The sequence below is a fragment of the Typopeltis vanoorti genome, chromosome 11 (genome assembly GCF_054136105.1).
Source record: "Typopeltis vanoorti isolate ZY-2024b chromosome 11, IOZ_Tvanoo_1.0, whole genome shotgun sequence".
Lineage (NCBI taxonomy): Eukaryota > Metazoa > Arthropoda > Arachnida > Uropygi > Thelyphonidae > Typopeltis > Typopeltis vanoorti.
The window spans coordinates 136,234,917-136,259,934 of NC_143559.1; the positions used below are offsets into that span (position 1 = coordinate 136,234,917).

Genomic DNA, 25,018 nt, shown 5'->3' on the forward strand with positions numbered 1-25,018 from the left:
TTCTCGAAGACCTTCAGTAGATTCAGCTTCGTCAACCAGTATGCTACAGGCTTACCTCAAACACGGCTAGAAAGAAATATTTGTAAATAGATTGATTTTATTATTGATTAATGCATGTCAGTTGCCTATCGACTATTTGGCACTTTAAATCTGAAACAAAATATCTCAAACGTGTCTTTATTGTACTTGCGTATGCCAACTGGTAAAGGATTCGGTTTCGAGCTCTCTGACTGTTATTCAGCCACAAAATATTTAATGTGTGCACACGAGTAGAGTGGGATGACTAGAAGCCTTGTATGGAACTGCTGTCTTTAACTGAAAACTGCTTATCGCATATTGAGAATGTTGACCTCCGCCAATTAATATAAATGAATTGTGTTTAATCTTCTGCAAACTTCATGTTTATTTTTTATCTATTTCTTTACTGGCATTAGATTCGATAAATTTCAGTATTCGGGTTATAATATTTTTACAAATGTGAAAAAATAAAAAAGAGACAATTCGCATTTCACTGCTTTCGTTTATTAGACAGGTGTTTATTGCACCATCAGAATGAATTTCAAATCCGATCTTCAGAATAAACTTTTGTACCACATTACGATCTGGTCTCCGTCCCGCTCCGCAAAAATATTTTGAGGACCTGTACAAGAAAAATAAATAAATAAATAGACACATTTCTTGATTCTGACGTATACAAATCTGATATTCGTGTTCTTGTAATTTATTCAAATAGAATTAACTAATAAATCAAGTTCAAACGATTTCTCAACATGCTTGAATAGAATTATTATGAAAATGCTCATTCACAGAACACGACAGTATACTCTGCTGTAAATATTAATATTTAACTATCAAACGAAAGATGGTCACTGATTTCTCATTCCTACTTCAGGTATATTTTCGATTGCGCGTCATCTTTCACATTCTGTTACTCGTTTATCCGACAGCTTTGCATTTTATTGCTTAAGAGAATAATGCAATTCTGGACAGGAAAAATTCAAAATTTGTATGCGTAAGCGATTTGGAGTATTGGGTCATAGCAATAGAAACATGGTAGTATGCAAGCCACTGAGCCCTCCAATAGATTCCAAGGATGAGACCTTGAAGGAGAGGAAGGAATCTGTTTCGGTAAAGTCTGTAATTGAAAGATTACGTGCTGTAAGACATGGCTCGTTTATTCGGGTGCCATCGCATGTAAAGTAGATGATCAGCGTGCTCATCGATGTCGAAGCAGTCTTCAGCACTTGCTCTGCTATTATCTTCAGGGAGGAACAAAATGTCCTGTACAAGCCGGCCTGCTTGGCCGAGTGGTTATCGTATCCGCTTTTCAGCACAAAAAGCTGCGAGTTCGAATCCCGCCAAGTGCATGGATGTTTTTGATTTTCTATGAAAATACTAGTGGTGATGGTGTGGGGCAGATGGCTTTGGTGTAGATGATGATGGTAGTTGCGGTTCGTTGTAGTTGATGGATTCAGTGGTGGACACAGAGAGTTGTAGAGGAGGTGCCCTCCCTCGATGAGCCTTTGAACTCCCTGGAGGGGTCACGTAATAATAATAATTATCTTCTCATGTATACTGTTATGATGGGTTCGTGCCATTCTATTATTCATTCGTCCCAATACTCTTTTATTCGAGTTCGCATAAATTAATAAGAAATTGAAGACCTGGGATCCATCATTCAGTGCAATCTTTCTCTGCTCCAAATGTTCGTATTCCTTCCTCCACCTTATCTACGGCTTATTTTTTCTGGAAAGGCGTCACGCTCTCCATGATTAACTGCTACTGGATCCAATTTGAGAGAGTGCATGTCCGCTCATTATGCTTTCATTTACACTTCCTGGTTGTGACCTTAAAAGAAGGTAAAACTTAGTAAAGCAAATCGGAATATAATTTGCTTAGGTTTACATTTCGGGCCACATTTTCTGGTACGTGGAAGTAACTTCGCTTGATTATTTCATCAGTGATGAGCATCATTAATGTTACATGCATCTCTCTCTCTCTCTCTCCCTCTTGGAGGTTTTCTATCTTTTCAGAAAGAAACAAAAATAGAGTTACCGAGAGTGAACCCTCTATACCAGACCATGCGATAGGAAATTCCCCTTCATTTGATAAGTTCTTGTTCCAAATATACAGTCCGTTGGTGTGATGTTTGTTAGGTTTCCCACCATTTGCATAACAGTCTCGATAAAGTAAAACATTGAACATATGAAGAGTAAAAAAATCTTTGTGTCTTCAAATCCTAGTTGTCCTGTATCTTTAAAAGTATTAAATAAAAAAATTAATATTAGTATATTAAATATACTAATTTAATTAGTATATTAAAGAATATACTAATATTAATTAAATATTAATATTAAGTATTAAAAAATATAAGGAAGAGATGGATCCTTCTGATACTCAAGAGAAGGTTGAACTATTGGTACATAAAGGGGAGAAAAAACCTTTTTAGCATATTTACAAGATAAATGTAGCGAAGAAAAGTAAAGCAGATACCAAAGTTTAAAAAATGAAACTTTTGGCAAAATCTGAAAATTAAAACTAGAATTCTGGGATAATCATTCAAAATAAGTCGAAAACGAAGGCACACAAAGCAAATATGGAGAGAAACAAAAGAAGTCAATTATATGAGAGATTTTCATAAATGAACAAAAAACGTTAGTACATAAAGGGGAGAATTGTATGAAGATGAAGAAAAACAAACAGAAACACATTAAAAAAAATTAGAACCAGAAGAACAGTATGGATGGACAAAATATGGAACAGGGTGTTAAAATAAAATGGAACAAAAATTGATAATGATATAGCAATAGTAGATTAAGCCAATCTACTCTGCGATGCAGATGACGTAATAACTGTAGCAGAAACAAGATGGTAAGCAAAGAAAAATATTCAATTTCCAAGTTGAAACGACGACTTTTATGGCAGACAAAGCAAATATGGAGATTTGGCAAAGTAATAAGGAAATGCTAATAGAAAAAAATAATAATAAATAAGCGCCCCCTTTAAACAGTTGCGAGAAAGACAATTGGAAAAGACATGTTCGACTGTCGTCATGACGAGAAGAATCTTTATTTATATCGGCGTTTTTCAAGCGAAGATGAGGTAGCCGCTCTCATACAGTGCTGGCAGTGTTTTCTCGCCTGGAAACTCGTGGTTTTTATTCCGCATTTGGAAAATTCGTCCAGGAGTGCACACGCAATGTACTCACAAAAAATACTTTGGGGAGGTAGATGGCGTTGTGTGTGTAAATAATGGTAGTGGCATTTTGTTTCGCTGGTGGATTAATCAGCAGGGACCGGAAGTCGTGGAATAAAGTGCCCTCCATCGATGAGTCCTTGGAGGTGTTAAGGAATAATAATAATAATCGATCAAGAGATGAAAAGAAATAAGAAAAGTACTCTAAGAAGTGATGAATTTTAAATACTTATGAAATCAGATTAAATCCCACCGAGGGCACTGATGCTTTGATTGCCCTACTAACCGTTTACCATATGTACTGCTGTAACCCGTCTCCTGGCACCTTTGATTTCTTTGCACCATAAAAATCAAAGAAAAAAATCTTAAGAAATTGTATGAAGAATGAATTCTGAAAAGACCAGAAATAACGAAACACACAAATGAGGAAGTGAAGTAGGAATGACAAAACAGAACGCATGAAGAAAGAGTAATTAGACGAATAGAAAAAAAAAAAGAAATCAGTTTCATTGGTGGCAATGTGACTTAAAACTCTCTAATCTGGGATAATAAAATAAATATCTTAACAAGTGAATAATCCTTCTGTTACGATTTCACTCCAATGACGTCGTCGTTTCGTAATGGCTTTGCTTTAGTCTGCTTGCCTGTGGTGCTTCTCTCGCACTTGAGCTCGGCGACTGCATTGGAGAAAGGCATGACACTTGATAAGAGGCAAGAAGGCCTGTGAAACACCGAGAAGTGTGTTTAGCAATGAATATTTGTGTGGCATGATAGAGCTCGTGGATGTAAAAATTTTAGTGGTCGAGAAGATATCAAAGACCATCAGATTCGTTTTTGGCATGTGCTCGGCTGGTGATTAAAGTTCGGAAATTGAGGTAACTTCCAAATACTGCAGTAGGTGAAGACCAAACCTCAAACTTTTTTGTTGTTTGATGTTGTGTAAAAACTACTGACAAATTTCTCAGCAGATTTTAACAGAAGATGTGGTGAAAAGAGTCAGCAAAATTCTGGCTGACATTAATTCAGCAAGATAATCGCTTCCAGGGATCTCAAGAACTTCTTTTTAGCAATCCGAAGATGACTTGAAATTTATGATCTCTGTTTGTTTTTTTCTTTAATGAAATATCACTTTGAGACGGTGCATATGATATTGATGAAATATCCTATGCTCCTTCCCAAAAATAATTCTTTACAGCTTTCTTCAGGAGATGTGAGGTCTGAAAACAATAGCATGCCAAAAAAATTAAAAACATTACGTTACTTCAGCTTAAACTGTTTTGCATCCCAACGAAAATTTTCCAGACACAAGAAACCGTTATGCGTGAATTGGAATGGTCCTTCACAAAACCTGTGTTGTTTCTTGTTCTGGAATTTGTGCAATTCCTTAAATTGCACAAAACGAACTCATCACAATCTATAAGCTACATAGTGAAGAATTGCGAGGATTCAGTATATATGTTTAAGCATGGAATTTAGTGGATTGAACTCACCTTCCTCGCAGAGCTCCAGCGATGATCCATTCTGTTTTTTGTACAGCAGCCAAGCATGACCACTTTCTGGATCATTGGGAATGCCGAGCATAGAATAAATGTACAAACCCTCTTTTGTATCCTTGTATTCGAATCTGTAACGAAATATATTGTCTTGGCAGGAGATCCTCAAATATAATATAATATATATATATATATATATATATATAAAGAAAAGGTGAAAAACATGACAAGCAAGCTGGCAAAGGGAATTTATCTCCTTGAGAGAGAGACACATAGATTATAATAATCGCCTAAAATAGTTCACAACATAGATTAAAATATATAAAATTGTCATCTAAAACACCGATGATAAAAAATGTGTCAATATAAAATGTGATACTATGAGAATAATTATTTTTTGGATATCGTCAACAAAAAAGTATTTTTATATATTTCTGAAAATATTATTAACATTTTCAAGAGCGTGCCATTCCCTGACATTTTTTTTTCTTTTTCTCTTTTGCATGACCAGTTTTGTGCCCACCTGTTCTACAATATAAAATATAACACGATGTTTGCTCAACGTGTTTGTATTGGAAATATATATATATATATATATATATATATATATATATATATATATATATATATATATATATATATATATATATATATATATATATTGTTGTAATTAGGATTGACTCCGGATGTATACATTTATAAAATTAAAATTTAACTGACTAGAACCCGAGAAAGTATAACAAAAACCTTTAATAAATCACGACTAGTTTCATCGGTGTTCCGACTTCTTCAGGTGAGTAAGAAATAACATATGACTTATAAAAATAACAAGCTAAAAAACATGAACTTTCCAGCTTAATAAAAAGAAGCAGAATAGTAACAGCCATATTTGAATAGCTGACCGCGTGCTATTGTCAGCATGAGTTGAATACGTGCGACAGCTAATTTTAGACAGCCAGTACTGAAAGCAAATATAAACATTATAAAGAAACATTGAGTCACTATAAAACTATAAATTCGACTATAAACCACAGTTAACTTTCAACTGGAGCTACAGTCCGTGTTACAGTTCTATTGTTAGACACCTGTGCGCGTGTGGCTTCACGAGTGCGCCAATATCTAACAGCAGAGCTGAATGAGTCCGGTAAATTGTAGCTGAGGTTACTGTTTATATGAAGAGGGTCTTAACAATTTCTTTAGACTTGACTATGCGGCGTTCTACCTCGTCGTGGCATATGTGAAGGTTTGAAGTTGTTGTCCACTTTATCTCATGTTGGCGGCCTTAATTATTTGTGTTTACTGAAAACAGGACATGACTTGAGAGGGCAGTAGCTCTGGTTCTTTTTAGTAACCTCAGCTACAATTTACCGGACTCATTCAGCTCTGATGTCAGATATTGGCGCACTCGTAAAGCCACACGCGCACAGGTGTCTAACAATAGAACTTTAACACGGACCGTAGCTCCAGTTCAAAGTTAACTGTGGTTTATAGTCGAATTTATACTTTTATAGTGACTCAATGTTTCTTTATAGAGTTTTTTATTGGCTTTCTATGTTCTCTCACGCCTGAAGAAGTCGGCCACTCCGATGAAACATGTTGCGTATTTAATAAATTTAATTGTTTGTTCTAATTCTCGGATCTCAGTCAGTATATAAAAGTATGAACATATCCCAATTCCGAGTTAATACAACGAATCATCACATATATATATATATATATATATATATATATATATGTTAAATATACCAAGCTATGGCAATTCCTCCTCCTTCATCGAAACCTCTGAAGATTTTATCTCAAAAATAAAAAATTTAAATCTCAAAGACTCTGACAGAATGGTGAGTTTTCACATTGTGTCTCTTTTTACGAATGTACCTACAGATGAAGTTCTTACTCTTCTTAAGGACAAGGTTTCAAAGAAAATATTTGCTCTACTAACGCATTGCATTAATTCCGGCTATTTCTGCTACGAAGTCAAGCCCTGGATAACAAAAAAAAATATATATATATATATTGGGTGATTATAAAATAACGTCAAGTGTTCAGAGCCCTCTAGTAAGTAATGTATTGGACGAAACACACCAATATTCGGTAGACGTACACAGTGGAACATGGGGATTCGATTTAATGAAAAAAAAAAATAGTACCAAAAGTTGCCAACAGGGGAAAATGTGGCGCTGTTTACCGAGTAAAATGCATTAATTTGCATTATCGCGTTTCTTGTGAGCGATCATGCAATTAAAGGAAAGCCTGTGAGATTTTTTATCCTTCGTAGACGAACTGCTTTTCGATGCCTCTTACCTTTCGTGAGCGTGCTTTGTTAGTCAAACTCTATTATCAGCGGAACAGTAATGCCAGTGCTTGTCTTCGTGATTTTCGGCGTATGAAAAATTTACGAAAAGGACCGATTTGCGTAACAAACTTACGAAAACTGATTCGGCGATTTGAAACTACTGGAACTCTAGCAGTGCAGGTAGGCAGGGGACGCAAACCAATCAATCACCAACAAGCTGAACAAGTTGCAACTGCTATTGTGGGACAGGAGATGACGAATGTGCAGGGTACCAGCAGTGCACGAGCATTATTCCGGCAAACGGATATCGCATACTCAACGGTGTGGAAAATCCTACATCAGATGTTGAAGTTTTACCCCTATAAAATCAGTCATGTTCAAGAATTGCGCCTGGTGATGCGACCACACTAATCGACTTATCTTTGAGATTCTTAGCGCGCATGGAAGTGGATGATGCATAGCCGTGGCAGATTTTATGGAGTGACGAAGCGCACTTTTATTGAACGGTGATATTAACGCACGTAACTGTTGCATTTGGGCTGCAACTAATCCGCACGTGTGTCCGCAGATGCCTATCCACTCGCTCAACGTGACAGTGTGGTGCGGATTTACGGCATCTTTTATCATCGGTCCATACTTTTACCAGGAAAATCGCCAAAATGGACCAGTGACCTGTTCCGTCAATGCGAACAGGTATGCCAATATGCTACAGACCTTTGTGGTTCCACAATTGCAGCAAAGAGGATGTCTCGATTCAACCATCTTCATGCAGTATGGTGCATCACCCCACATCGGACTTCAGTTACAGCGTGTTTTGCGACAACATTTCTCTGACAGAAGAATCATTAGTCGTGCATTTCCCACACCATAGCCACCGAGATCGCCTGATTTCAATCCTTGTGACTTTTGGCTGTGGGGCTTTCTTAAAAGCATTGTGTATCAAGGACATGTAGCCGATATTCCAAATTTGAAAGATCGAATAACGTTACACGTGAGACAAAGCAATTCCGATATGTTGCGAGCCACTGTGGAAAATGTCGTGCACCGTGTGCAGTTCCTGGAACATCAGAATGGTGGTCATATTGAACCTCATTTGTAATTAACAATAAACGTCATCAAATTGATATTGGTGTGTTTCGTTCAATACATTACTCGCTAGAGGGCTCTGAACGCTTGACGTTATGTTATAATCACCCAGTATATGTGTGTGTGTGTGTATGTGTTAAAGATGCCAAGCAATTTTATAAACTAGGATTTAATCATTTTTTTCCAAGTAAGCAGACAAGTAAATGAAGTTTGCGCTTGCACGTAGTGTGTATATATATATATATATATATATATATGATAACGGCTTTTATTCCCAAAATGGATTAGGTGAGATCGTTTAATCCCTAACTAACTTTTGGAGCTTGAAGAGCAGTGAAACGTTACCGTCAGCAAATCAGAGTTATCTGGCTCAAGACTATCACTGATTGTAAACAGTGGTGAGGCAACATAAAATAAATAAAACAATTAAATAAAATAAATAAATCGCTATGGAACACGAAATATTACAATTTTGTAGAAATAAATAATTAAGTAAATGTTGTACAGGTTATCATGCAAAGGCTAGATTCAACATCGTTTTCGTTATGATCTGCTAATGTTTATATCTCAACTGTTACAAGTATGGGAGGTTGGCCGAGATGATATGGAAACATGATTTGAAACTCACTTAGAAAGGACAGAAATCTGGATAATTGTTTTCCAACATTTCCTAAAGTTTTCAAAGAGAATTGAGTCTATACCTACCTGAACTATCGGAGCCCCGATAGTTCAGGTAGGTATAGACGAAGACCTTTAGTCGGAAAGACCTGGGTTCAACTCCCGTCCATTATGGTGGTAACCTTTATCTGGTCTCTTTCGATTAAAGGTAATTTAGCCGTCTCATGGAGGTAGAGGGTTTTCACCCGGAAACTTGAGTTTTTCGTTCCTCTGAACGAGCAAATGGAAAAGCATGAAACTTAATTATTAACATTACGACTGACACCTGAACCCAATTTCAACATTTCTAAGTTCTGCAGATCGACACAGTCTACTCACAAAGGTGTCCTCACCCCATTGTAAGACCTTCTGTAATGTCAATGTTCTGTGGGGTTGGAATAGATTGTGGAATTACTTTAGGCCCATTCCCTATCCACTCGATGAATTCGGGAGAAGCCCGAGAGCTACGCATTACAATCTTTGTGGTTGTAATCTCTTTGACGTCTAATATAAAGTTACATATATCTTACCTAACATTCAAAGTTGCGACTGCCTTCATTATTTCAAAGAACGAGGTGTTTACTGCAACGCGCACAGTGATACTGAAGGTGAAATTCATCTCGTTGCCAATTCTAATGTTGTATTCAACAAGAACATTTGGCCCACCCTTGTTCTGCAGATTATTCAATGTTTGGCCACCTGCAAGGAGAGATTTTGATGAACAAAACAGAATTACGAAAATAAATAGTTCCATCATACTTTTAAAAGTTATGAACTTGTTTTTAAAAATTCAAAGAACTTTGAGGAAACTCGCAATATAAAAATAAACACGAAAAATGGGAAGAAACTCTTAATAATTATCTCATACCATCTACTCACTTGTTTTATTTTGGACCACAGAGCAGTTGATGTCCTTCAGGTTCAGGAGACTGGACTTCGTGAGAACAGGCAGTGCAAAATAAGTAGCCAGAGAGGTGCCGAAAGAGCCATCTCTTTTCTGATGGGATAAAAGATAGAAGACAGCCGATTTCCAATCCGGGTTCAAATTCACATCTTCTACTGATAACAGTAGCTGAAAGAGAACAGGCAAGTCAAGTACGCACATTTCTTTTATTGCAATTAAACGTCATTCTGATTGTTTGATAAAACAGCTTACCAACCAAGAATATGGATTTCAATCACACGCAGGAATGCAATCACATAAGAAGCATTATTCAAGCATATTAAGACGGCTGTCAGTATTCTTATTTTCTGTATTCCTCAGAGAAATTCAAACTATTTTTAAGTATTCATGTACGGAATGCCACACACGTTCAGGGTATATTTCCCATTTCTCTTTTCTTTGCAGTATCTGTAAATAAATGATTTGTGCAGTCCATCTCGTTATTGTATAAAACAGTCATTTGCAGGTTGTTATAATTTTTACCAATCTCTGCTGCAAGGTCAGCACTGTATGGTGTCCAATGTCTATAGCGTAGTGCAGTGAAATAACTTTACAACAGCATTTCTCTCTCTCTCTCTCCACACACACACGCACGCTCGCACGCACGCACACCCACACACAGAAAGAGTTGTATTTTATGTTTCGTGATCCGTCTTCTTGTGTGAAGGGCTGATTTCATTAAAACAGGATGTTTAAATGTTTGGCCGAACTATGAATACTGTGATGATAAAAGGTCATATGAACATAAGGTCGGAAATGGTTTGCTACAGAAATAAAACACGTGCTTGAAATAGAAATGATAGCGTGAAATAAAAGAAATTAAGATGCAGAAAAAGAAAGAAAAGTAGAACTCACCACGAGTCGGACGCTGTCCACAATGAGCTACAACAACCATTTGGGAGTTTTTCAACCATCATGGAAACTCAGAGGCAACGAAGTCTGTTTCGTCCTGTGCTGATGGCTATGTGCTTGTCTAGCGTAAATTGTTTTTCGCTGATGACAGTGAAGATCATTTGAGATTAGGTTGCAAATTCTGCTTTCAAATGTATCTCCCCCCACCCCCCCCCCCCCCCACCCCCCCCCCCCCCCACCCCCCCCCCCCCCCACCCCCCCCCCCCCCCACCCCCCCCCCCCCCCACCCCCCCCCCCCCCCACCCCCCCCCCCCCCCACCCCCCCCCCCCCCCACCCCCCCCCCCCCCCACCCCCCCCCCCCCCCACCCCCCCCCCCCCCCACCCCCCCCCCCCCCCACCCCCCCCCCCCCCCACCCCCCCCCCCCCCCACCCCCCCCCCCCCCCACCCCCCCCCCCCCCCACCCCCCCCCCCCCCCACCCCCCCCCCCCCCCACCCCCCCCCCCCCCCACCCCCCCCCCCCCCCACCCCCCCCCCCCCCCACCCCCCCCCCCCCCCACCCCCCCCCCCCCCCACCCCCCCCCCCCCCCACCCCCCCCCCCCCCCACCCCCCCCCCCCCCCACCCCCCCCCCCCCCCACCCCCCCCCCCCCCCACCCCCCCCCCCCCCCACCCCCCCCCCCCCCCACCCCCCCCCCCCATAGGATAGTTGATAAGGTACAATGACACAACTCAAATTTGCTTCCTAATCACCTTAAAAATTTACCTAGTTGAATGGACTCTTAAAAATTGCAATTTTTAAGAGTCAATTTTTCACTTTTTTCAATCTTTCAAATTTGCAATTAATCACCTTAAAAATTTACCTATTTGAATGGCCTCTTTAAAGGGCCACAACAACCTTAAGTCCTGCGCTGAGGTTAAAATGCTAAATGCTAGTAAGTGGCTTTAACGGACAAGGACTGATAACCGATAAATCTAAATTAATACGTCAATCATCAAACGAAAGAAATCAAGTAGAAGAAACTGGAAACTTTTTGATCATTAAATCATTAATTTATGTATTTACCTGCATCGCCAAAGCCGTGGTGTATTCGTTGCCGAAACCGCCGTCAGAGTTCTGCAGATTCCTAATATCAGGGAGTGCATTGAGTATCACCTCTTCAAAAGTATTGCCTGTGGGGAAGGACGAAAAAGATTCATTCCGAAACTCAAACTCACCGCTGTTGTTGTACATCTCTCGAATCCTCGAGCGAATGGCTTCTCTATCGGAAATGCAAGCCAAGGACAATAATGCCAAGATTTTCAAGTCTAAAAGATAAGAAAAGATAGAAAAACAGAGAAAATTGTGAGGAAAGTGAGATTATCTTCGTGTAAATCCAAGCAGTAAAAAAATTCAAATCCTGTGAATCGAATGCAATAAGCGTACAACAGAAAACCTTTATGTTGCACCAAGTTCATTTTAAAACGTAAAAGTAAAACTTAAGAACGGACAAGATAACACGTGACTTAAAATAAACAGTTCATACGGAACCGGAACAATTAAAAAATATAATTAAGCAATTATATTTTTTAATTAATTCGTTTATGTTGCGTTTAGGTAAATGCTTTTTATAAGTTCATTTCGAAGTGCATACTCAAGTCGAAAAGCAATCCTTTGGCATGAAGTCGAAACTACTTGATAAAATTTCTCGGTTTCTGCTGGGAATTTATACTCGAATATGTTCTTTTCATTAGTTGACATCGTTGTGTATACTTCGAGATTTTTGTGTGGTAAAGTAAAAGCTAGATGTATTTTTAGAAGCACTTAGGATTCCATCATGAGATTATTATCGGAAGATCGGAAGATAACGGAAGATCGACAATAATAAGAAAGGAAGTTCTTCTGATTGGTTCTACTTGCCAATAAGCTCGTTAAAACTACGAAATAATTTGTCAGCAATTCGAAATGATTTATTTGGGTTTTTAAAAAAATGATTCCCACCTGTTTTGGATGGATGATTGTCAGAATTCACCGCTTCCAGAAGAAGATCCGTTTGATCGGAAGATGGAGTTTCACCGGCAACGCAAAGCGACAGAACTATCATTGGGGCAGTGGAGATGTTGATGTCTCTCAAAGAAGCAGCCTTCAGACGCTCAACTAAGTTGAAGTCATGGAAATCATGCGGATCTTGGCACGTAGATAACAGGACTCGGATAAAATAAGACAGTTGAACGGAGTTTAAGGGCTCGGTTTCTCTTCTGCAAAGATATAATATATTTGATGAAAATTTTTTGAAATATAGAAAATTTTCCAAAATATTTAATTCAGTATTTCTTGGTACTCAGTTTTTCCCATCTCTGACTTTAGGGAATGATTTGTTTTCACTAAGATTTCAAACATTTCACTGATGCTTCACTGGGATATTTGTTTGAATATTTGTACACTGAATGCTACCTGCAGAACAAACGACCAAAAAAGTCGAAAACCATCATTAAGTTTGATATCCCATTGTGCTCTACTATATCGGACAATGGGCTATCAAATGGGATTCGGTGAAATATTTTATGTATTTATTGAGGCAGCTGTCATGCACATGGAAGCTGGTATCCTCCCTTTCGAACTCAGTTTTAAAGGTGTGAACAGGGTTCTGCCACTTGAGTGTGAAGTAGAATATGATGAATATTTATTATCATATATTTTAATAATTAGTAAATAGCAACTCTCTCAATTTATTTTAAGATTCAATTTAATTTAATTTAAAATTTACTTTAAATTCATTTACTATAAGAGTAATCTGAGGAATATCACAATTACTTTGCCAAGGCTACTGCAACTTCAGCTTCTGCTCTGCTGCTTATACTTTCGAAGATGCTGTCGTAAAACAGTCTTTCTTTGCTCCCAAGATAGAGTGCGACTACAGCCCTCGGTGTCTCCTTTCCCCAGCTTACATAGCGTTGGTTGAGCACCCACTCTATGGCGTTCTTGCGACTTATTTCTACTAAACTCGTGTTGCGATTGTTTCCTGAAAAATGAAATAAAAATAAAGTAATCACAAAAACACATTCGCCTTCATTCTAACAAGAAAGTAAATTAAAAACTAAACTACTCCACACTTGAATATGCATTGGAAAAATATTACAATCACAGAAAACAGACATGTACAGTACACAACAATAACACGTTGTTGTGTCAAAAATTTTCGCCCTTTTTGACACATTTTCCAGCATTCTGTAATTGTTTTAATTCAGATAGTTTGGGTTCTTCGTCCTTCAAAATAACCACCAACATTCCACTTCTTCCCAAAGGCATAATTTTAGATCAGGCTTCCTTCCAATCCAATTAGGTCTTAGTACGTTTTTCTCAAACCATGCTCCACTTTCATTGATACACTTTGGATAAATTAATTAACCAAGATACATGATTTCAGTGATATATGATGCACCGTTCAGAAAGAGCCACAAATGTGATAAAGAAATTTGTCTCGATTTTGGGAGTGTTGCATAATTCAAAAGTGTTATAGTCCGTTTGAGTTCCGTCTTCCAGACGTTGTAGCTAAAATATAAAATTAAATCTAAGACATGAATGCGTTTTATAGTAGTAAAGCTCATCAGGTTCTGCTTTCTTATAGCAGAGAACAAAAATTAGACAGTTTAACATTAATATTGGTTATGGAAGAGCTTGAGGCCTCGAATGATTGGGGCATTAAAGCGTTTGCCAAATGAGGAAGAAGACGAATCTAGTTTGCGGTCATCAGCAAAATATAATAAGTATTTGAAGTCAGTGTGAGAAGGTCGTGTATGTATCGGAAGAGAGAGTGGGTGAAAATACAGAACTCAGGAATCATCCCAAAATCGAAGAGGAAATCTGAGGAGAGGAAACCATCAGTCGATGAGTGATAAAGAGTGAAGGAGTGGAGAGGAAGATGATGAGGCAGTTACAAAGGGCAGAATGACCGTAAGACGGCATCTCGTTCAGTAGATCTCTTTCTCTCGCACAGTGCTTCCTAAACGTATGCATGTAAAGGCCTCTTTGGAAAAATTAAAATATTTCACGGCCCCCATCTAAAAAAAAAATCGTGATACTGACATATATATTATTATAATATTTATTGTATTTCATACTATACGTGCTATTAGCGCAGTCGCCCTGCACCCCAAGCGTATTTCGTTCCCGCGCATCGCCTGCACCTGTGTGTATACTAGCAATGAAAAATTAATTTAAAGCGCAAAAAACTTGTCCGTTTTAAATATTTTGCATTTGTAAGCTTATTTGGTGGTTCTTATCGATACCTTTGAAATGAAACTTATATGAATGAATAGATATTTACTAATATTCATTAAGCGCCAAAATACGCATGAAGCAAAATTTGTGAACCAACACCAATATGTGATTTTTTCCATTAAAATATAAAAAATAACAGAAAATAAATAATAAAAATGAAATACATTTCTTTTAAGATAAAAAAAAAATCTTCGTCTTCTTCGGCACTACAGCCCCATGTAGGGCCTTGGCCTCCCATTTTTGGATTTCATAACTCACTAAGAGGTGGGGTCGATACCCCCACCACCTCAACCATGTGTAATTGTATGTGAAGCGCTGTGTTCTTAAAACCGGTTAGCCTGCTTTGAGAGATGAAAACCTCAGATAAACCTGGAAGAAAAACTCTGCAGTCCACGTTCAAGACCGGATAACTTTGCTATGTTATGAGAAAGATCCTTAGCTCCTCACGTCAGCGACGAGAACTGAACGTAGGAGGCTCCTTTCTTAAGCATTTGGTTGCGGAGCGCATAACCACTCGACTAGCCGCGCGGACAAAAAAATTAATGAAGTAATTAAAAATTAAAAAAAATATATATACACACACACACACACACACACACACACACACACACACACACACACACACAGATCCTCGACTTAGGTCCGTTCGAGTTACGTCCTCTTGAAGATACGTCCGTAATCCCATAGAAGAATAAATAACATTTTCGGCTATTCTTTCGAACAAAACGCAAGCGGGCCTAAGGTAAAGCATGCACAATAAATAAATAAATAAGGTAAAGCATGCAACAGCGCTTTCAGCGGCAACCTCCCTCGACAGTCTGCATGTGTCTTCAACGGTTGCTCTGTTGATTTTGTGTTTGAGAAATGGATTATTTGTGTATTTATCTTTAAATATTTTGCGATCTTTTGTGCAATGGCCTTTACACGCACAATCAAAAAACCTAGCGAAGAATCATAGAAAAAGAGCCAAGCAATTGATCTTGAAACGAAGTTGCAAGTTATAAAGCAACATGAAACTGGTCTTCTTCTTCTTCTTCTTCCTAACATGGAATATAGGCCATGTGGCCTGTTCCGGTCTCATGCCATCTCTTTCTTGGTCTTCCGATTCTTCTTTTTCCACTTATTTTGTATCTGTATAATATTTTTGGTATTCTGCTGTTGTCCATTCGATTTAAATGTTCTAGCCATTTTTGTTTATACTGTCTTATGTAGTAATTAATTGGTTTGATTTTTAGGGATTGTAAGATTTCTTCATTTGTTTTGTGGTCCCACTTGGTATATCCAGCTGTTTTTCTGAGGAACTTCATTTCTGCTGTTTGAATTCGTTTTTCATCTTTCCTTTTCATGGTCCACGTTTCGCTTCCGTATAGTAGAGTTGGTTTTGACAAGACATTATATAGTCTGATTCTAGTGTGTTTTTGTACCAGGGATGGCTTAAATATACTGTTTATTATGCCATTTACTTTGAAAAAGTTTGATATTTTAGTGCCTGTGTCTTTTTCTTCTTCGTATGATAGATCACATCCCAAGTATCTGAAAGTGTTTACTTGTTCTAGTATTTTATTATCTATCACTATTTTACTTCTTATTGGGTTTTCTCCTTTGAATGCCATTATTTTTGTTTTTTCTTTGGATATTGTCATATTATATTGCTTTGAGATATCATTTAATGATTTTAATGATCTTTGTAAATCATCTTCTGATGTAGCTAATACTATTTGATCATCTGCAAATAGTAGTGTATCTATCTTCATTTGCGGGGTCATTTGTATACCAAATGGGTTATGCTGTTTCCAGATTGTTAATATTTCATTTATATATATATTGAAAAGCAGAGGTGAGAGGGTACATCCTTGTCGTACTCCTCTTGATATAACTTTCCATTCTGAGGTGTGTTCTAATTTAACTGCTATTTTATTTCCTGTATATATTTCTTGAATAGATTGTAAAAGTTGGTTTGGTATGTTTAAATTGGTTAATATTTTAAACAATTTTTGTCGACTAATTTTGTCAAAAGCTTTTTCATAATCAATAAACGCTAAATGTGTATCTTTTTGAAATTCTCTTCTCTTTTCTATTAAACTGGTAAGCCCGTCAATGTGATCGCACATGACTTCGGATGGTCTCATTCTACAGTGACGACCATTTTGAAAAATAAGGATAAAATCGTAGAGGCTTGAAAGGATCTGCTTCCATTAAATCGACAATAGTGATGAAGCAACGACAAGGTCCTATCGGTGATACAGAAAAGCTACTTTCATCATGAATAGAGGACCTGAACCAAAAGCGCAAATCCCTTAGCACTGTGACCATAACCGCTAAAGCACCAAAAGTCTCTTCAACATGTTGAAGGAGAAAGCAGAACCCGATTATGACTACGAATTCAACGCTTCTTCCGGTTGATTCATTCAAGCAACATTTTGCGCTGCATAATGTGAAAATATATGGGAATCTGCCAATGAGTTTGTGGGAAAATTGGATAAAATTATTTGCCACAGCAATTATTTAATGTGGATGAGACGTCCTTGTTTCAGAAAAAAATGCCCGAGCGGACATTATCCACTAAAAGCTAAAACCTATACCTAGTTTCAAAGCTCTTAATGCCCGTATTACGATTCTGTTAAGGGTAATGTGGCTGGATATAAATCGAAACCATTTGTGATATGGAACAATGAGAATCCACTAATCTTCAAAAACATTGGGAAGCATACTCTCAGTTCATTATCGGAGCAATAAGAAGTTGTGGATGACTCAAAAATTGTTTGAGGATGCCTTAACCAACTGTTATGTGAGTGAAATAAAAAACTATTGTGTGAAAGAAAATGTAAAATTTAAAATTTTATTAATTCTAGATAATGGTCCAGGTCATCCGTCTTATAGCGGTGATTTTCATCAAGTTCAAGGTCATATGTTTTTACCTCCAAACACTACTTCATTCTTCCAACCGATGGATCAGGATGTTCTAGTAGTGTTTAAGGCTTATTATCTACGGAAAGCTTTTTCACAAGCCATTTCTGCTACTGAAGGAAATGACCAGAAGTCTTTCAGACTCCCATGCAATTCTGGACAACATTCAATATTTATCATACTATTAAAAATATTGCCGTGTCTTGGGACGAGTGACCTTTCAATGTATGAATGGCATATGGAAAAAGACATTAAGAAGTTTTATGCACGATTTTGGAAGTTTGTAATAATGGGCCTCGCAAACAATCTGAATCTTGAAGTGAATGATGACGACATAATTCAACTCATAAAAAGTTCCCTTGAAGAGTTGACCAACGAAGAATTGATCGAACTGGAGGAACAACTGTTGCAGAAAACGAGAAAAGAAACAGGGAAAAGAGAAACAGGAAGAGGTAGCGATGCTCTCCTGTTTTATAGTGGCAGTAACACAGTACAGTTTTATAAGGCTTAAAAATTAAAATAACAGCATCCTTATTGGTGAAAAACTATATATTCTGCCTGCCAACAACTTTTAAGCTATTCACAGGCATACTAGCTGATAAAATATACAGCTATCTTAAGTTATCTTAAAGCAAATTCTCTTTACCCAATAGAACAGAAAGATAACGGCAAAAGTTCAAGAGGCACAAAAGACTAATTTGCTGATTGATAAAATGATTCTGGAAAATTGCAAACATAGAAAAACCAATTCTACATGGCTTGGATAAAAAAGCGTTTTATTCGGTGCCTTATAGTTGGATTTTAAAATGCACAGAACTACTCGGTATTAGCGAAAACGTTCAAACCTCTGTGCAATCCAGCATGAAAAACTGGAAAACAACGTTGGTTCTGAATAGAGAAGAAATTGGAGAGGTAAACATAAAAAGGGGGTATCTTTCAAGGAGACTCATTATCTCGTATATTGTTCATCTGGTTATTGATCCCCTTAACTAGAATTTTAAATAAAATTGATCATGGTTATCAAACTGCGCAAAAAAGTGCAAAGATATCTCACCTATTATACATGGACAATCTAAAGTTGTATGCAAAATCAGAGAATAAACTCGGATCATTGCCTAATACTGTGCACATATTCAATCAAGATATATCAATGGATTTTGGCTTAGACAAATGTGCAATTGCTGTAATAACAAGAGGAACGTTTGAAGATATTAACGAAATCGAGCTGCTCAATGGTGAAATAATCAAGGCAATAAAATTCGAAGATAGCTAAAAATATTTGGTAATTTTAGAATCATCAGAAATTCTGCACAATAAGATCAAAGAAAAAACTAGAGCAGAATACATAAGACGACTAAGAAAACTCCTTAAGTCAATGCCTAATGCTGGAAATTTCATAAAAGCAATTAATACCTGGGCCATACCTGTTCTGAGATATTCAGCAGGCATTGTTGAATGGACCCAGCTAGACGTGGAAGATTTAGACCGAAAAACTCGAAAATTAATGACAATGCACCATGCTCTCAATCCTCGCAGTGACATTGATAGGCTCTATCTATCACGCAATAAAGGAGGCAGAATATTATTACAAATAAAGCAAGATATTGAAGAAGAAAAACGAAATTTGAATGATTATCTGCAACAATCAACGGAAAATTTTCAAATTCAAGTAAGGAAACAGGGTTTATTTAAACCCATTGAGACAAAATTGGAATACAAAACCAACCAAGTACAAGTGAGAACTGAAAGATGGAAGAATAAGGCATTGCATGGAAAATACCTTCATAGGATAGAGGACAGCGCTGACAGCAACTTGACCTGACAATGGTTGAGAAATGGAGCACGAAAGAAAGAAACATAATCGCTAATTTTTTGCAGCTCAAGAACAGGCCATTAAACCAACGTTATGAAGGCAAAAATACAAAAAAAATTCAAGAAGGTAGTAAATGTAGATTGTGGAAAGAAAAAGAAGAAACGGTAGACCACATCATAAGTGGATGCAGCAAAATCGCACAAATTGAGTACAAGGCATGACAGCGTAGCTAAGATAATCCACTGGCATTTATGTAAAAAGTATGGGTTTGAAGTATCTAAAGACTATTGGAAGCATAAACTTCACCAGAAAGTGGTTGAGAATGAAAAAGCTAAAATACTCTGGGATTTCAAAATCCAGACTGACAAAAGGTTGGAATGTAATACACCCGATATCGCAGTGGTTGAAAAAAGTGAAAACAAGGGTGTTCAATTTATCAAAATATCAGTCCCAGGAGATAACCGGATTGACGACAAAGAAAATTAAAAAATTACAAAATATCGCGATTTGCAAATCGAAGTTGAACGAATCTGGCAAAAGAAAACGAAAGTTGTTCCCATAATAATAGGTGATTTAGGCGCCATCCCTAAAACATTGAAAAAACATCTAGAAGCATTCGAGTGTGATGGATTAAAAATTGGGCGGCTGCAAAAGGCCGCTTTGTTCGGCACAGCTTTCATTTTCAGAAAGTATTTCTACAACTCATAGGCCCTTGGGTAGGGTTCGAATTAGTGATACATAAACAGCTTTTTACTTAAGACTGAGGAAGCAAATCATAGCTTGGATGAATATTATATATATACACTTAGCCTTAAAACATTTTAAATTTATTTTCATTATTTCACGGCCCCCAAGGGGACTGCGGCCCATAGTTTGGGAAGCGCTGCTCTAGCATACCGAATAAAATACCTTATAAATATGAAGAGCTACTAAAGACCGAGATCCATCTTCTCCAGTTAATTCTGTCCTTTACAACTAATTCCGCTGTTCTCCAGCTTTTTCAACCTTCTTTCTTTTTCTATCATTCTCTTTCAATTTAGTTTAGATCTTCTCTTTTCCTTCTTGGATCCATATCAGAGCTACCCATGGAAACTCTCCTCTGTCCCTCTTCAATATTCAGTTGAAAAATAACCCTGGAATTTAATATAAAAGCTTCAGAGTTTTATTGAGCAGTAAGAAATTTGTGTGTAGTTTTTTCGATTGTAATTCATTTTCTGTAGCGCACAACCGACCGATCAGCAAGAGAAGAATACAGAAAGAAAGAAAATAGAGAAAAATAGTTGTAGGATAGGAAAATAAGCACATCCTCTCTCTCTCTCTCTCTCTCTCTCTCTCTCTCTCTCTCAACTCAACTTATAGTCAACTGCATGATAATACTTACTGCAATAGTTTTCATCACTTCCATCTTCGCAGTCATCGTAACCATCGCATTGATCACTCCTTGGAATGCATTTTCCATCGGAACATTCAAATCTGCCTTTCCCGCACCCTGTAGAAGAGAAGAAATGGAGCATTGTGACAGCAATGGATCCCAAATTACTACGGAATAAATGTTAAAAATAAAACTTATACCATGTGATATGAGTTGAGCTGGGAAAGGAATCCATACTCTTTGGTTCACTTTAAGCATCAAAGATTTAAAACAAATTGCAATGTTCAAAACATTGTTTTTCAATATTTAATTAAAGAGGGAATTACCGATAATATTAGTTTCCTGTAGTAACTGAGGATACTTGAATGTCATTTTAAAATGAACATCTTCAAATATTAAAGAAATAATAAAAGAAATACTATGAAATATTTCTTTTAATATTTCTTTTGTTGAAAACGCCCTCTCACGCTGCTTTCTGGGAGCAAAGACTTCACTGATCGCTCAAAGATTTCCATTCAATGAAGTAACTACAAAATAGAGCTCACTGCAGGGTTCACAAGTTCTTAGATCTGTCGATAATTATGGAATGTTCTTTGGTGGGCGGAAGAATAAAGTTGTGGCTTTGTGACAGTATGTAACAACAAGGAGGATAGTTTGATGATAACCCGTCAATGGCCTGTCATAGCCAAGAAATTTGACTTCATAGATACCTAACTAGAATTCTGATAGGCGGTTATCCCATATGTTGATAGACTGTCTGCTATCGATGCATGAAATCTGTGAACTGCACGCAGTGATAGCAATCGCGCTTGTAATCAGACAGACAACTCAAAGACCAACAAACTGATGTTTGCTGACAGTCACAAAACTGAAATGTATGTGTTATATTTACGAGAAAATTTGAATATTTGGAAGAGCGCCACTCGATAAATATTTAGCTTTGCGGGGGTCATCAGATGCATTAGATGTTACCTTTCCTGCCTAGCATATTTATTGGAAGGCATGAAAGCACTCTTTTGGGGAGGGAGATCAGTGAGGAATAATAAACTGAATAAGGAATGCTTCTTAGCTGGTATGTCTTTTAATACTTTATCATAATTTTCAACATGATTTATAATGATTTAAATCTTGATTACTTGTTGGGTTAAGATATTTATTCTCCGATGCATTTTATTACAAAAAAGAGGAAATTAGCACTATTTTAACTTCTTTTTTTTTTCGAAATCTTTAGGCAATCGGTCTCTGATTTTTTCTAATATAATTTATTGTATTGAGTTGAGAAATTTAAAACTCTAGTTTCTTCAAGAAAGATTTTTAAAAAAAATATTTCAGCTAAAAATAAAGATCGACGAAGTCTAGAATTGGTCTAAATAAAAAAATTTAATGGTGATGAATCTCCATTAAATGAATGATAATGAATCTCCATTGCTATTTTAAAACCAAACAGCATATAACCTTTGCACTCGAAACTTTATAGTTTCCAAAATAAATATGAGCCCGTATAGGAGTTCAATCACAAAAACCCATGTTAAGTTTGAATTTTACTAAACACTCGATTTCTTTCGAAACATTTTTGATTTTTAAATATAAATATTGCTTTCTGTTCATCATTACAATTATTATCAAGAGAGACCTCCAAGGAGTCAGGGACTCATGGAAGGAGGCCAAATACTACACGCACCAGCTATCAATACTTGCTCTGGAATTCATTCACTACTTGCACACATAACATCCAATGGCAATTTATTCCAATGACGCATTATTCCAGGAGAGAAATATTTAACCCTCACCCCACCCCCTTCTTCCAGAACTTCCAAAGATGCCTCACCTTCCATAAAATGAAATCTTCCATCATATGAAATCCTGTGTGAGTCTTTTAGAAGCTTCAACCATATCAACTTTCTTTCTCCTGTTTGCTATTGTATGCAGCCTACAAATTCTCCATCTATCTTAATAATCAGTATTCCACAATCTTGAGTCATCTCTCTCTCTCTCTCTCTCTCTCTCTCTCTCTCCACTGCAACAGAATCCCTACAGAAACCAGGAGACCAGAATTGCACTCAATACTTCAGCTGGAACTATACGCATTTCATAAAATAAAATACTCTATAATTAAAATAAAATAATTGGATAAATAATTTATCTAATTATTTTTGTCTGAAATTGTGTACGTTCTGTGATCGATTTTCTTGAATCGCTGAATAGGTATTAAAATAATACTATTTAAGCTTTATGAGGTTGTTCTATACAGTGGAATTGCATAATTGAATAATTTTTAAGACGTTTTATTGTATGCAGTGAAAAAATAGAATAATGTTGGTTAGAATTCCTGCCGAATCAACTCTATGTAAGAGGTCTATTTCATTAGGATGCTTGTTGACAGCAAATGTTCCCCAGCTGGTTTGTTAGTTTGGGGATTTTTTTTTAATTCACCTTCACTTAAAAAGGTTTCTTCATCCACGACGGGATTTGAAATTTGGTACTTCCAACTAGAACCTCCGTAGCTCAGTCAATATGGACGAAAACCCTTTGGTCGAAAGAGCTGGCTTCGATTCTCGTAAGTGACGTGAGGTGATGAACCTCTATCAGGTCTCTTTTGGCTGAAGTAGGGTGTTTTTTTACCCGGAAACTCGGGGTTTTCGTCCCTCAGAACAGGCATATGGGTCCTGTGAACTCACGCTTCTACAAACAAAGGTCACCTCCAGGAATAAGGAGTAACCAACCTATTCCGTAGGATTTCGGTTCCGAATGCCTACACGGTAAAAAGTGTAGGCCTAGGCGTGTAGATTAGGATAGAATTAAGACTTCCAACTGCATGGAGAACGTCACAGCATCCGATTGCAGGAGGTTTTGGGACGATTATGAAAAGCCATTTGAAGTTTGAACAAAAACCACTTCTTTTGAAAGAATCAATTTGGGTTCAGGCAAACATTTAGCACATGCTTTTATTTAAATCTTCACAAACACAGTTTATACTACCTCCCTAGATGAACATAAACTAACATAAGTAGTATTTCTAGATATACAGAAAACGTTTGGCACAGTATCACATGAAATCTTGATAAAACAAATTAAAAGTCACAGAAATACGAAGTACTACCCTAAACTATTTATGTGCCAGATCACAAATTGTAAAAATAAACAACAGCTATAGCAGCTCCAAAACGGTAGGCTGTGGTGTATCACAAGGATCTGTCTTAGGACCAACTTTATTTAATATTTATATCAATGATTTCTGCAATCTTAAACTAAACAGTAAAATAAATTCTTTTGCAGATGATACAGTACTAGTTTTCTCTACAGACACAGCCGAACAAATGCAAACCATAGTGAATGTCGATCTTTTAAAAGCAACAAATTGGTTCCAGTCAAAGAAACTCAGTCTGAAGGTTTCAAAAACTAAATATGTAAATTTTAACTTGCGAAATACAACTGGCAAAATGAACTTCACTGCACAGTTAATTTTGCACGATTGGAATTGCAGGACAAATCCAAATTGCAACTGCGAGAAAATAGAAAAAGTCAGTGTAATAACTCACTTGAGATTAAAAATTGATAGTAATTTAAGCTGGAAACCACATATTACGGATATCGTAAATAAAGTAAGGATTATGTTAAACAGACTTGACTACCTAAAAAGATTCTTAAATTTAAATATGCTAAAAATATTATATTCTTCCTGGATTCAAAGCACACTACAATATGGTATACTAAGTGGGGGAGGAATCTATCGCACTACGCTGAAAACTTTAGTGTCGACTTAGAATAAAGTAATTGAAATCCTAACTAGAAACCAATACAAGAATACTGCAATGGGTAATAAATACACTCTACTAACCATTAGATATTTATATGCCTATAGGCTACTACTATTCATAAAAATCAAGAAACAACGAATACGTAAATATGAAACAAAATTCTTTCCTTTGTAGACATAAGGGTCTAAAATATACAGTTTCTAAAGCAAATAAAGAAGCATTACACAAACATTATACTTCTTTACCGCCAAAAATATTGAACACACTTCCTTTAACAATAAGAAATGAAACAAACCCAAACAAATACAAAACTCGAATGAAAGAATATTTATTTTCACAAAAAAATAAAGATGCTCTGTTCAAAATAATTGTTTAAATGATTGGTTTTTG

General features: G+C 36.9%; 1 protein-coding gene across 1 annotated transcript in view; it reads right to left on the reverse strand.

Moving 5' to 3' along the window:
* Window positions 1-500: 500 nt before the first annotated feature.
* The window catches only part of LOC150102095 (uncharacterized protein CG3556-like), a 49,196-nt gene continuing 24,678 nt past the window's right edge, over window positions 501-25,018 (reverse strand). The window contains exons 3-10 of the mRNA XM_090399972.1: window positions 20,880-20,987; window positions 13,312-13,519; window positions 12,499-12,755; window positions 11,584-11,825; window positions 9,604-9,796; window positions 9,255-9,423; window positions 4,686-4,819; window positions 501-640 (exon numbers count right to left, since the gene is read on the reverse strand). Coding sequence (XP_090256098.1) covers window positions 573-640; window positions 4,686-4,819; window positions 9,255-9,423; window positions 9,604-9,796; window positions 11,584-11,825; window positions 12,499-12,755; window positions 13,312-13,519; window positions 20,880-20,987 — 1,379 coding nt within the window. The 3' untranslated portion in view covers window positions 501-572. The remainder of the gene's footprint in view (window positions 641-4,685; window positions 4,820-9,254; window positions 9,424-9,603; window positions 9,797-11,583; window positions 11,826-12,498; window positions 12,756-13,311; window positions 13,520-20,879; window positions 20,988-25,018) is intronic.